The following is a 13971-nucleotide window of genomic DNA, read 5'->3' on the forward strand; positions in this document are numbered from 1 at the left end:
TGGGGACAGCTTTGTATGGTGCAAGGAACCGCCTGTGTTTTATGTTCGCCTGATACTTTCAAATACTAACATTTTGGGAGGGATTTATTTATTAGAAATTTAGTTATTTATTTTTGGCTGCATTGGGTCTTTGTTGCTGTGCACAGGCTTTCTCTAGTTGCCATGACCAGGGACTACTCTTCCTTGCGGTGTGCAGGCTTCTCATTGTGGTGGCTTCCCTTGTTGCGGAGCACGGGCTCTAGGCGCGTGGGCTTCAGTAGTTGTGGCACGTGGGCTCAGTAGTTGTGGCTCGCAGGCTCCAGAGCACAGGCTCAGTAGTTGTGGCTCACGGGCTTAGTTGCTCCGCAGCATGTGAGATCTTCCCGGGCTCGAACCCGTGTCCCCTGCATTGGCAGGCGGATTCTTAACCACTGTGCCACCAGGGAAGCCCTTGGGAGGGATTTAGAGATTCAAGTCAGCACAAACGAGCCAGTACTACTTAAATCAGTCACTGTGACAGCATGATAGGGTCCATGAAATATCCACAGTGACATCCCTGCTCTTTAGTTATCTTCAACACTGGCCTGCGTGCTCTTATATTCCTGGACCACACACTCTTTGACTTCATTGTTCTCCTCTTACCCCTTATTGGAAACAAGTTGTAAGCCACCTCTCACAAGGTGAGAGACATTTCTGAAACTCTTCAGTATTTTTGAGAGATCAGTTTTAGCAAAAAGAAATGTTACACACGGATTGACACTTGGTGGTTCACCTGTGAAGTGTTGGAGGCACTTCCAAATGTTGAAAGCCACCAGGTGATGGAGAAAACTGCAGAGGGACTGGGTTCAGGTTGCCCAGCTTTGTAATCTTGGGCAAGTTCGTGAGTTTCCCCACCCACCCCGGGCCTTAATTTACCTGTCTGTGAAATGGGGACACCCACAGGGTTGTGCTGAGGACTAATGAAATAAGGGGTGCAGACGTGCTTATTACACCTTCCACTCACGGCTTAATAAACATAGTGGTTCTTCTTGTTGGGGGTGCCATCCTGGGCAGGCTGCCGTGTGTGCGCGCGCGCGCGCGCGCGCGTGCACACGAGCGCGCGCGTGGTGCTCTGGCCCGCGGTGTTTCCTGGGGACGGCGTACGAGTGGATGTGTGTGATGGGCCGCCCTGGGAGAGTGCGGCTGCGGCGCCGGGCTGAGAACGCGGTGCCCGCGCCTGCCGCGGCTGGGCGGCAGCGCCGGGTGAATGAGCGCGCGTGGGGACACGGGCACAGAGGCGGCGGCGGCTCAGCGCTGCGGTGCGCGCCCGCCTGCCTGCCGGTCAGGTTGGGGGCGGACCGCGGGCCGCGGTCCGGGGAAGGAGGAGGGGAGAGGGCGGGCGCGAGGGGCGGGAGCGCAGGAGGCGGGGAAGGCGGGCGGTCAGAACGCGGCTGCCGCGGAGCCCGGCGCGCGGCTCTGCCGGGGAGCGAGGCTCGCAGCCTGGAGGCGGCGCAGTGGGAGGGAGCGCGGAGCCTGAGCCGGGCCGGGCCGCCTGCCTGGGGCCAGCGCTGCGGGCCGGGGACGGGCCGCGCCAGACCCGGGGCAGCGCGTCGGCGAAGCCGCGGTGGCCGGGACGAGCCAAGGGGGCGTCGGGCGCAGAGAGAACCGACCAGAGTCGGTGGGGCATCGCCCAGCGGGGCGCCTGGGCCGCCGCGACCGCCCCTTCTCGGGGTACTTGTCGGAGGAGACCCGCCTGCGGGAGAGAGCAAGAGGAGCACGTCTGCCGTCAGGGCAGCGGGAGAGGGAGGTGTGTGCGCGTGCGCGCGCGCGCGCCTGCCTGTAGGGGCGGGTGGGTGGGTGTGTAGGAATGTGCATGTCGGGGGATGACGGTGTGTGCTGTGTGTCTGTAAGGAGCGTGCGAATGTGTGTGTAGGGGTGTGTATGCCTCTGTGTCGGTATATACTGTGTGTGTCTGTGAGGTAGGTGTGTGTGTGTGTGTGTGCCTGTGACACAGAGCAGGCTGCGAGCTCACTGAGCTTGGGTCTGAACCCGTGTAGGAGGGAGGGGGCTCGGCAGGACCAAGTGTGTGTGTGTGCGCGCGCGTGTGTGCGCACTTACGTGCAGGGGTGTGTGAAGGGTGAGTAGGTGAGTGTGTCATGGGTGCTAGGTGTGGCCGTGTGTGTGATGTAAGGGTGCTGGGTGCACCTCCGTCCCTGGCTCACCCTCCCCTTCCCCTACCAGATGTAGGCGCCTGGGGGCCGGGGAGTTAGGAGTCTACTGCAGCAGCCCCTTGTCCAGTTTGCCTGCCTAGCCATCTTCCCCCCCGGAAGCCAGAGATGGCCAAGCTGACCCTCCCCCCAGTACTTCTAGGGTTAAGGGATAGGGAGCCGGCCAAGCCACAGGAAAGAGGGAAAAGGCTGAAGGGACAGAGCTTCTGCCAGACCAGGGCACCCTGCTTCCCTGGCCAGAGCTGCCTTCTCCATCTCTGCCAGCTCACTCACCCTGTGCTGCATCCCTCCGGGGACCAGTGCTCCCAGGGTCTGAGCGAGCGGACACACATCGTAGAGGGGGCCGGAGCTGGGGTGGGAATGTGCTGAGGCTCACCTGTGAGGGCTAGCTTGTTCACAGTTGTATTACCAGAAGGGTGCTCAGCACATAGTAGGCCTCAACAGATATTTGAGGGAGGAAAGAGAGAAGAGAAGACTCAGAAGGGATCTGAGTCTGGGAGCCACGTCCACTCACTCGCTCTGCTGTCAGTCAAGGATGAGGGCAGCTGGATGCAGTCAGACCCGTCCCCAGACTGAGCAGGTGGGGGAGGCAGGGGCTTAGGGAGAAGGAACCTTGGCTGGGAGAGAAGGGAAACTGCAGGGAAGAGATTCGTGCTGGGGCCTGAATGTTCAGGAAGAAGCTGGCAACTCTCCTTGGGCAGAAGCCTTTGTGTCCTATCCCCACCACCTGCTTCTCTGGGATCAGAAGTCTCTCTGGGGCATCAGATCCCAGGCAGCCAGAGCTCATAGCACCTCTCCTCTCTCCAGGACCTTCGTGCTCAGAGGTGCTGAAGACCTGAGCCCCCTGCCTACCCAGGCCGCCTGAGGCCAGGAGGGGCCATGGCGGGGTATGGCTGTCTGGGGCTGGGGCTGTTCTACTGGGTCCTGCTTGCTGTCCCTGTGGGCGCCCAGGCTGCCTCCTCTGTCCCAGGTGCCCATGTCACCACTTTGGCCCCGCCACCTCAGAGTGAGGCCTCCGTGCTGTCTCTCAACCTGGGGCTTAACTTCAAATTCCACCTTCGGAGACCTGCTGCTGCTTGGGGGAGCTCTGTCACGGAGACCCGGGCACTTTCTCCTGGGCCGAGCCGGGAGCCAGAGGAAGAGGTGGCCGGTGGGCTGAGGACTGGCCCCCTTTGGGAACTCCTGGTGGGCTCTCTCGGGAACTCCCCCCCAGAGCGGGGCTCTGCTGAAGGCAGCTCTACTCCCTGGGCCTCCTCCTGGCCTCTGGAGTCCACATCCCTCCTCGCTGGGCCCACTGACCGGCCCACTGCTCCCCACCAGCCCAGGATGGGCACCATGACCTGGGATACTGCTCTGACAGCTACAGCACCTCCATCCAGTGCTCCCAGACTCCACCAGAGTGAGCTGGAGCTGAAGTTTGACATGGCGCTGAGAGCAGGCGTAGCCCCAACGCTTGGACATCGAACACTGCCCCTGCTGCCCAGCCTGCGGGCCAGCCTGGCAGAGATTGCTGGGCGCCTGGGACCCTTTGGTGAGTACCCACCCCAACACAAGGAGCGCCCCTGCTGGGCAATCTGGCAGGTAGGAGGAAGCTTCAGCCTGGGCTCCTTTTGCAGGGTTCTTTGGCACTACTGTGTCCCCACTCCGGAACTTATCAGGCCTGAGCCCCCCGGACCCAGTTACATCCCCAAGCTCTGCCTCTGGAATTTCGGGTTCTCCAGGTGAGTGTTTACTGCAACAAGCATTTATGGAACACCTCTAAATGCCAGCACCTCCTTTTTCCCTTGACTCAAGGGCAGCTCGCATTCCTTCTCCCAGGACCTGGGATACCAGCCACTGCTCTATGGGGAAATGCCCTCTTTGCCATACTAAGTCTGGTTTAGTCCTTGTAGCTTAGCTTCTGGTACACATGTGGCTACAATTCCTGGGACAGCGGCTCCCATAGGTCAAGCTCTGAGAAAGGACAGGATTTTCTCCAAAGCTCCGGAGGCCAACGCCGGCTGGTAGGATGGCAGAGTCTAGCCCTGTGTGCTCCCTTTGCAGGGCTCTTTGGCACCACTCTGTCCCCGCCCCCATCCCCCCAGGAGACAAAGCTCCCAAGTCCAAGGCCACTGGACCCAGCTGCTTCCCTAAGCTCTGCCTTGATTGCAACAGCATCACTAGGTAAGTATCCAATTCATTTAAACTTGACAATTTTTTTTTTTTTTTTTTTTTGCGGTACGGGGCCTCTCACTGTTATGGCCTCTCCCGTCACGGAGCACAGGCTCCGGACATTCAGGCCCAGCGGCCATGGCTCACGGGCGCAGCCGCTCCGTGGCATGTGGGATCCTCCTGGACCGGGGCACGAACCCGTGTCCCCTGCATCGGCAGGTGGACTCTCAACCACTGTGCCACCAGGGAAGCCTGACAATTATTTATTGAGCACTTACTACATGCTAGCCACTCATCAGCAGTCTGGGATCCTTGTATTTCACTGTCATCACCATTCTCTTCATCACCACTGTGGAGATATATACTAATGGTCTGAGAACAAGTGTTGCTGAGGATGGTCCCACACAGAGTTAAGTAATGGTCCTCTGGGAGTTTTACAATCACAGGCAGAGCAGGATGTAGACAAATGTATCAGGGGCAAACGGACACAGGAACTCCTTCATGATTTCCACAGCCTCAGCACTAACCCCACCCTCTACTCCAGTCTGCCTGGCCTGCCTCCCTACCCTCCCACTCCGACCTTGGGGCTCTCTCCTTTGCCGTCTGATCTGACGTGACATGCTGTCAGATATAGGCAGAGTTGGGCCCCTCATTGGGAAGACGTTAAAGAGAAGACCTTACACAGACAGATGCCATCCTTGTTCAAGGGAGCCTTTCAGAACACGCACATAGACAAGCTGGTGGTGCAGAGGAAAGACCAGGGGCTCTGGAATCCTGAGACTTGGCTTTGAGACTTGAATCCCAATCCCCTTCCTAACTGGCTGGTGACCTTGGACAGGCTATTTAACTTCTCTGAACCTAAATTTTCTCCTATATCTGGAGTTTAATAATAGTGCCTATTTTGTTATTGTAAAGCTTCCGCATAATGTAACGGGCACAAAGTATTAGCTCATTAAATAGTGTCTGTTAACCTTGCTTCTTTCCCCGGTGTGTCCCAAGTACATTCCAGATCTACCTCTCAGACACGGCAACCGTGGCCCCTAAATGTGGGGGGACAACACATACCACAAAAGGCAGAGGGCATGCTGCCTGGGGAGAGGTTCTGGTAGGTGAGGCCAAGCGGGACATGCAAAGGGTTAACTGTGGCTGGGAATCCTCTCAGCCACTCCACACTAGGAACTGGTGCAGCAGTGGAAATCGCTGGTCCCCGCCCGAGCTTCTTCCAGCTCCAGACTTAACGCAGCACCTGCCTGTCGTTTCCTCCCGAGCGGACTCAGCACTCCTGGGCGTGTGGGTGGGGAGCCTGCCGTCTCCTCCCCATCGAGCCCAGTGTGCAGCAGTGGCAGGATCTGCTGTGGAGTTGGGGGCAGGCTCTGTGGCCTCAGGGGAAGGATGCTGGGTGGCGGTCTGCCAGCCTTGGTGACAGCGCTGGCCAGGCAGGTTTAATGAGTCTGGACAATATCAGAGGCAGCCCAGCGGCTGGGGGCCCCGCCCTCCTTCCCCCTCCTCTCTACGGCTGCAGGAACCCAGCCTCTTCCTGGCTGTTCCTCTTGGATAAACCCCGGAGGGCTGCAGGCCTCCTGGAGAGAAGGCCAAAGAGCCTTGTTCCTGCCAGCACCTTCTGCGGGGAGTAGTGGCAAGCAGTTAGGGGATAAAGGGAGTCTCTCTGTGTCTTCTCTGGGAACTTTCTAACCTCGGTACAGTTAACCTTTGGGCCTAGGGCTTCTCTTCTCTTGCATTAGGTCTGCTTCACCTCGGACAGAGCTTGCATTCAGCCAGTAAGGGCTGAACAGTTGTGCAGGTCGTTAACATAGTAAAAGACTTCCATACCAGTTGATAACTACCCACTCTCCTTAGCCTCCTGAGCGCCACTCGCCTCCCTGACCACCTGGCTGGCAGCTGTTCTGATTCCCTGAAACAGTGGTTCAATATTTCGAATGTCACCCTTACAAGGAGTACCAATCCTCTGTGATCCTGGAGGTGGGGCTGGGGGGAGGGATGGGGCCAGGCCACTGATGGGGCTGCAGCTTCAGGCATCCAGAGTAGAGAGTGATTCCCCAGCCCTTTGATCTGGGCGCTAGTGGACTTTTCCATAAATTGAGCCGGGCCCTCTTCGCAACTCCTCCCCAGTCTGCTCTGGCTTCACCAGTTACTCACATTGACATCTCCTCTCCACATCCCATCTCCTCTCTTGCCCCTGAGGTCAAGAGGAGTCACAGGGCCAGAGTGGGACCACCTTGTAAGGGAGGCCTGCGCAGGACAGGGATCCTAGGAAGTCACTACCTTCTGGGGGAAACCGAGGGCCCCTTCTGTGGAAGCCTCAAATGGGGAGACAGAGGATGAGGTCAAGCGGAGCCGTCAAAGACAGAGGCTGGGCCTTCTTCACCTGTCCCCACCCATACCTGGCCTGCCCTGCCCCCTGGGAGCAGTGCTCCTAGGTCAGAGCTCTCTCCTCTGACACTTGAGCTGGGCCTGTACTCTATTTCCTGGTTTTCATTCTTTTTCTGGCTTCTTAGGAATGTTGCAAGTTGCTCTAGTTGCCATAATGCTTTGGGCCAGAGGTGAAAGATGGGGTCTTCTGTGGCCATCGAGTGAGAAGTGGAGCTGGAAGAGGGTGAGGTGGGGCAGCTCTCTGAGAGCTGCACTTGTCTGTACAGTGAGCGAGGAGGAGGCATGAGGGGCAACAGGTTGGCGCAGGCTGTGGGCTCCTGGCTGGGGTCTCCTTGCCTCTCTGCAGAGCCCACCAAGACCGGAAAGACCAAGGAGACTCATCCACTTTGCAGAAGTGGTTTGGGCAAGGGTATCTGAGGGGACCAATAAATGAGGGGTGAGGGAGAATGTTTGTTTATTTGATCCCACTGGTGTTAGACTGACCCTGTCCCCCCACCGAATCAGCAAGCCGTCAGTTCCCAGCTGAATGATTCCTCATTTAACTCACGGCTGTGTCTTCAGTAGGTGTTTGGGGATGGTCAGTCCATCCAAATGGTGTTCTTTAAACAGGGTTCACAGAGAGACAATGCGTTGATGTTCACTCATTTGACTAATTGTTGACTTTCTAAGGGAAGACAGCCTTTTGTTAGTTAAATCGAGACTTAGTTTGAGGCCAGAAATGGTCACACTCACACAGACACACACCGATGACTGACGGGTGATAAACAGTAGCCCATAATGATCAGACCAACAACAGTTGTGTATCAAATGCTTACGATGCACCAGTCTCTCCAAAGAGCTTTGCACACACTGGCCATGTATCCTCATAACAGCCCTGTGCAGTAGGTGCTCTTCCCCATTTTAGACTTGAGGCATATGATGGGACAGGAACCAGGGAACATGCTGCCATTGGCAGTAGGCAGCCAGCTGTATATATGTAATTTTTTGGCAGCTCCCTCTCTGCCCTCCCAGTTGCCCAATTCTATCTTCCCCTCCCCTCTCTCCAGGGCTGCTTTCTGGCCCGCTCACTCGTTTTCCTTGTTCTTAGGATTGCTCTGTTTTCCACGTCCCCAGCACAAGCTGGCACTGCCTGGGGTAGGGATGGGGGTGCGCCTCGAGTCTTCCTGTTTTGTCCTGCTGAGGCATGGCTGGGTATGGCCAGGCAGTTGGGGCAGGAGTCTGCTTGTCAGGAGATCCTCCCCGCCTCATTCTACATCTGTCTCCCGTGCATTTCCCCATCGCCAGATGGCTCCTCCCATCCTTCTCCACCATCTTTCTCCCTCCATCCTTCCCTGCAGCTGCAGTTCTGCTAAGCCTGCTAGGTGGGGGAGGGAGGTCCAGCGTGAAGCATCTTCCCTTGCTGCCTGGCCATGGAAAATCCTTGGGTCTAACTCTTTTTCACCCCTCTCTAGCTCCAGGAGAGTAGAATTAGGGATCTTAGTCCTCACACTCTCTTACTTGACTTCCCTTTCCTCAAGGGATGTGGGGAAGATGTTAGAGCACAGGATGGGGCTGGGAGCCTAAGTTAGCAAACCCCAGAGCACCTGAGGGGCTCACTCGCTAAGCTATGATCCCCCCAAATGTTCCTTCCTCAGAGTTCAAGGGTAGTCTTGAGACCCAGGGGAGTCCGTCTCAATGTCACCTTCTGTAAAAGGGGGTGAGAACCAAAGGGGCATTGTAAGAGCCTCAGACCAATGGCTTTGTAGTTGAGTTAAGATGGGGACCACAGCCATGGGTAGGCCGAGGTTGGAGGTGTAGCAGGCAGGAAGGCCAGTGAATAGGGAAGGCTGTGTTTTCTCAGGGTGCTGGGGATGGGAGAGTCATATCACTCCCCCTGCTGTGTGTGTGTGTGGGGGGGGGCAGTGCGGGGTGGCTTTTCCTGATGAGACAGGGAGAAAGGGGAGCAGCTGAAAAAAGGCAGGGCAAGCTTCTTCTAGCACCAAGGTGGGAGTTGGGAGTCAGGGGTGCAGAACAAGAGATAAGCAAACTAGTATTACGAAGCGCCTCTGAAATCAAGGAGAGGGGCTCAAACTGGTGCTCAGATCTGGATTCTAGTTGCAGCTCTGCCAATGTGTAACCTTGGACAAGTTACTTGGCCTCTCAGCAGAGCCTCAATATCTTCATCTGGCAAAGAAGAGGATTCATTTCTTCAGCGAATATCTGCTCAGTGCCCACTCTGTGCCAGGCACCGTTTTAGGCATGGGTATTCAGATGTGAGCAAAGCGATCCTTGTTCTCACGCAGCCTCCTTCCTGGCTGGAGGATTGAACTAGAGGGGGCTTCTACAGCTCCTTCCAGTTGTAAAATTCTGTGACTTCTTAAGAAAAACCCTTTTCAGTGGAATCACAGGGTAATGAACAAAGCAGGGAGCTGGGGGTAGATGGGGTGGGGGGAGGGCATGAGGGCTGAAACTGCAGCCGGAGGAGTTTGATGTGGGAGGGGAGGGTGAGGGGCTGTGAGGTCACTGAGTCTCAAATTTAAGACAAGTCCTTCCTGGAAGCTATGAGGACTCTCCGATTGGCATACAGGCTACTGGCTGTAGGGTGGGCAAGGGGAGGGCTGCACGGAATGCCTCACACAAACGTTCTTTGCCCACAGACTCCACCACCTCCGGCCTGGATGACCCCTCTCCCGCCAGCCTAGGGAACCTTTCGGTGCAGCCAGAATGTGGGCCAGGGTCCTGCAGTATCAGAGAACTGCCTGAACGCGAAGCGCAGCCTCCTGCGGCCCCACTGCCCCTCTTCTTCCTGACCCTGGAGGCCGACTGGACAGAGGCCAAGGCTCGCTGGGGTTTGGCCTGGGAGGCCCATGTGTACGGGGTAGGCGCGCTCTTCGGCCTCGTGGCCCTGCTGGCGCTGCTGGCTCTGGCCCTCTTGCCCTGGCGCTGTCCGCCCGGCGCCCCCTGCCTGGCGCTGCTGGACTTGCTCCTGCTCTCCGCCGGGACCACCCGGGCCTTCCCGCTCTTCTACGACGCCTACGGGCACCGCGACCGGTTGCCGGCGCTGGCCTGGCTGCTGCTGCAGGACCTCCCGCTGCCCTGCCTGGCCGCCGGCCTGGGCCTGGCCTGCCTGCTTCTGGCCCGGCCGCGCCCGCCGCGCTGTCCTGCCGCCGTGGCCGCGCTGCTGCTCCTGGGGCTGGGGCTGGCTGCCGCCGCCGCCCTCGGGAGCGCCGCCCATCGCCCGCTGCGGGCCCTGCGGCTCGCCTCCCGCGGGCTGCACGCCTTCCTCGCCGCCCTCCTTTCCGGGCTCCTGCTGGCGCTGTCCTGCTTGGGGGGTCGTCGTCGGCGGGCCGGAGCGCCCCTGGGAGTGTCCGGCTTCAAGGGCGCCACTCCTTTCCCGCAGGCGCGCAGCCCCTTCGGCCCGCTCGAGTCCTGGCGGCGCGCGGCGCGCACGGCCCCAGTGGCGGGCACCTTCGGGCTGCTGAGCGGAGCCCTGCAGGGCTACGAGGTGCTGCACGCGCTGGGCTACGGCGGCCAACCTGGCCTGGAGGGGCCCTGGCCCTGGTGGGCCTTCCAGCTCGGCCTGCGCCTGGGCGAGGTGGGCGTCGCGCTTCCGTTGGCGCTGCTGGGCCTCTACCCGGCGCTCTGCAGCCCCCGCGTGCCGCCGCGCTGCTGGGCCAAACTCTTCCGCTTGTCCCCCGGCCACGCCGCCCCTCTGCTGCCCGGAGGCTGGGTCGCCGGGCCCCCCGACAAGAAGCCCCTGGGGAGCGCTATCGCGCGTGGCGACGCGGAGCTGCTGCAGCTATGCGCCCTGGCAGGGCCGGGTCCCGACCTCCTTCTCCAGGGAGGAGGCTGCCGTGGCTTCGAAGGCGCGGCCGCCAACCCGGCCCCTTCCCCGGCTTCCTCCCCCTGCAGCGATTACACCGTGGACTTCCGCCCGCCCTCCCCCATCAACCTGCGGCGCAGCATCGAGGAGGCCCTCTGCAGCGAAGCCCTGCTGAAGCCCGGCCTCTTCCAGGGCCCGGCCTTCGGGGAAGCCCTGCAGGGGCCCGGCCTCTACCGCACCGCCTCGCTGGGGGCGCAGACCGGGGCCGGGCCCACTGGGAGGTCTGGGGAGGCCCCTGGTTCCCCCGCGGCCCCCGAGCTCCCCTCTTCCGGGGCCTGGCCCGCGGGCAGCAGCGCCTCATCCGGCTCGCTGTGCGGACTGTCGCGGGACAGCTCGTCCATGCTGCTGTGCTCCAGCCCGGACAGGCCCCCTCGCTGTCCGCTGGTCTGCGTCCTCAGTCCCCCGCGGCCCTCAGGAAGCAGCCCTAACCTCCCTGCCTCAGGATCCTACCAGGCCCTGTCCCCACCCTCCCGCGACTCCCCAGAGCCTCCTCCGGAGCTGCAGGCCGAAGAGGCCTTGCTGCAGGAGCAATTCCTGGACGCCTGCCGACAGATTGACGAGCTGAGCATGGGCAGCGACACCATAGACCTGTGAAGATGTGGGCGCCTCGCCGCCCCGACAATACGCCCCCTTCTGGCGCCTGTTTTGCCCGAGACCTGCACACTGTAACCCTTCCCCAATCCCGCCTGGCTCAGATACCTCTCCCCGCTTCCTTTCCCATCCAGGGACTCCTGGATGGGTGAGTCAGCAGCCAGGTTCTGTTGATTGGGAACTAGTGCCACCTTCTCTGGAGCCCTGGGCACTGATGCCCTCAGCTGCAATTCTAGGCTGGCAGGGGTCCCACTTTTCCTTGGCATTCACCAGCAATAAAGCTCCAAGGTGCTCCACTCCAGACCACCACTTCCCACTCTGGTGCTGAGTGAGAGGGGCTGTCCTCAGCCGACCTCAGGGCTGGCCTCAGTCCCCACACCCACCTCTGCCACGCCCGGAAATCCCACCCCTGCGTGAGACTCCCTGTGCTCCGCATGATCCTTCCCCATAGAAGGGTCCACGGCCCATCCAGGAGACTCTACAGCAGTAGGGTGGGAGGTAAGCGCTTTCAGAGTTAATTTATCAATAAAATATTTTCAGAGGAGAAAGGTCTCACCTTCTTGGAAAAGCTTAGATGAGGCAATAGCAGCAATGGTTCTGCCAGAGCTGGAAGAGAAGCAGTGTTTGGGTGGGGTGGGTCCAACCCAGACCCCAGTGACCTTCACTCCTGACTGCAAGGGGTCTTGTCCTCCGCATGACCTTTCCCCATAGACGGGTCCATGGCCCATCTGGGCTGAGTGAGGGTCCTGGGAGTGGCCCCTTGAAGACCCTTCTGACTCCCTGGGAAGTGGCTTTTCAGAGTTGGATCACTGCCCTGAGAAATGAGGTGGAAACTCTACAGTCGTTGGTGGAAATGTCTGCATTCCTAAGAAACTGGCTTCAGGTCCTGATGGACAAGTGGTTCGGGACTAGCTAGTGTCAAAGTCCTTCATGGAAATGTTGATACACATCTCAAGGGCTTGATCACTTTAAGCTGGGTTTTGCAGCAATCTCCCTGCCACGTACCCAGAGGAATTCACAGAGGAAACGACTTGCTCCACCTACCAGCAGGATCTCTTCAAGTTTGGACTAACAACCCCCTTCCCCTGGAGAACATTCATCTCCCACAGGTGCAGATCCTCCCTGGAGAAAGCCTGTCTTCCCCAAACCCCAGCTCCATCCTACCCACCAAAGCAGAACTCACAGTGCAGAGACCCATGAATACATCCGGCCACCAGTCACTCTGTAATCCCTCCCTTGTCCAGAGCATTTGGCTGTAGTGTGCATTTGTCATTTGGCTAAAATGCGGTAAGTTCAGAGTGGCACTAAAACAGAGTCATAGATTTGAAAACTAAGTTTTGGCAGTGTTTTGGCAGATGTCCTGCACATCACAGGGAAGCCTACAGGGGCACACCTACTAGGCTTGAAGTGGAAAAACAGGAATAGGAATGGTTTTTCTTCCAACTCTGCCCATCAGCATGTGCGGATTTGAGAAGGGAAGCAAGGGAGGCGAGAGGGAAGCAGGGAGGCCGGGAGGGGAGGGGCCTCACCAGACCAGGTCCAATGCACTAGTGGGAGAATTAAAGCACTGCTCTCCTCACGCATGAAGCTCTGTCTTGGCTGAAAGGAGCACCCAGAGCCTGGAATCTCAGAAGGAGGAGGGAAGCCAATGATGCTTGGGGCAAGTGAGGGTCATCGTAGGGGAGAAAATGAGAGGAGCGTGGGGCAGGCACAGCTGAGGAGTGGGACTGGAGTGGTTCTGACTGTGTCTCCTCCATCACCTGGCTCAGCTTGGCTCAGAAATTCTTGCTGCATCGTCACTCCGGGCTGAGGCCCAGAGAACTGCCATCCTCCTAATTACAGGCATTTCTCACTGGTGTCGTAGTGGCTGTAGCGGCCCCAGCACCAGAGCTGCTCCGAGAAATTGTTTCCTTTCTTGCCCACTTACCCTTCCATCTGCCTCTGCTCACACTCAAGTCCTCTCTGCCATCTCTTCCTCGTCCTAAACCTTGCCAGCTCCTCTCACTCACTCACTGTCCCCATCAAGGGTCCTTGGGTTCAGGCACACAGCTCTTAGCAAAGCAGTCCAAGCCCCACGTACCCCCCAGTCAGTCTCTCTGTATGTTTGTCTGTCCGCCTCTCTCTCACAGAAGCAGGCATTGGCACGCATACATACACACACACACACACACACACACACACTCCTTTTCTGTTTGGAAGCTCTGAATGGGGCTGGTGAGATGGGGAGCGGGCAGGGGAATACAGCTTGTTACTCACCAGCTCCAGCACTTCTTTGATTTTCCTCAGCAAGAATCGCCTAAGCCCTTTGACTTGATCAAGAGGCTGAGACTTTCGTGAGACAACCCTCCCCTTTTGTCTCATGCCTCAGCCCTTCCTTACCCAAAGCAGTTTCCCAGAAGAGCCCAGGTAGACCAGGGTGTAATATATACGCCCTCAGTTCCAATTCTTAGTACTGTAGGAGACTGAGAAACAAACTCACCTTCATTCATTCAATCTCTTTAAAGCATTTTATTGGATGCTTACAATGTGCTAGGTGATGGGGGTAGACAGGTGAACTAGGTGGACAACAGCCCTGAACTTATGAAGTTGAAGGTCTTTGGGGGAAGGCAGACATTAAAGAGTTAATCAGATAAATAATTACAGTCACACAAGTAATTAATTATATTTGCGAGAAGTGCTAAGAACAAGAAGTATGCGGTATTATAAGAAGGTTTGGCTTGAAAGCGGGAATGGAGCCAGGGGGATGGGGCTTGGGAGAGGCTGGCTGAGCACAGCCCACGCCTCTCTTAC

General features: G+C 58.2%; 1 protein-coding gene across 4 annotated transcripts; it reads left to right on the plus strand.

Moving 5' to 3' along the window:
• Window positions 1-1085: 1085 nt before the first annotated feature.
• Window positions 1086-11729, plus strand: PRRT4 (proline rich transmembrane protein 4). 4 transcript variants are annotated; one of them, XM_033432551.2, is made up of 5 exons: window positions 1357-1765; window positions 2994-3717; window positions 3803-3907; window positions 4230-4349; window positions 9365-11729. In XM_033432551.2, the coding sequence occupies exons 2-5, from the start codon at window positions 3066-3068 to the stop codon at window positions 11182-11184; spliced, it is 2697 nt and encodes an 898-aa protein (XP_033288442.1). In that variant the 5' UTR covers window positions 1357-1765; window positions 2994-3065; the 3' UTR covers window positions 11185-11729. The 4 variants fall into 4 exon arrangements, with proteins under 4 accessions (XP_049570438.1, XP_049570439.1, XP_033288442.1 ...); XM_049714481.1 differs by lacking the exons at window positions 1357-1765; window positions 4230-4349 and adding an exon at window positions 1086-1221 and having other exon boundaries at window positions 3803-3913; XM_049714482.1 differs by lacking the exons at window positions 1357-1765; window positions 4230-4349 and adding an exon at window positions 1282-1299 and having other exon boundaries at window positions 3803-3913.
• Window positions 11730-13971: the final 2242 nt, after the last annotated feature.

This window comes from Orcinus orca, chromosome 9 (assembly GCF_937001465.1).
Source record: "Orcinus orca chromosome 9, mOrcOrc1.1, whole genome shotgun sequence".
Lineage (NCBI taxonomy): Eukaryota > Metazoa > Chordata > Mammalia > Artiodactyla > Delphinidae > Orcinus > Orcinus orca.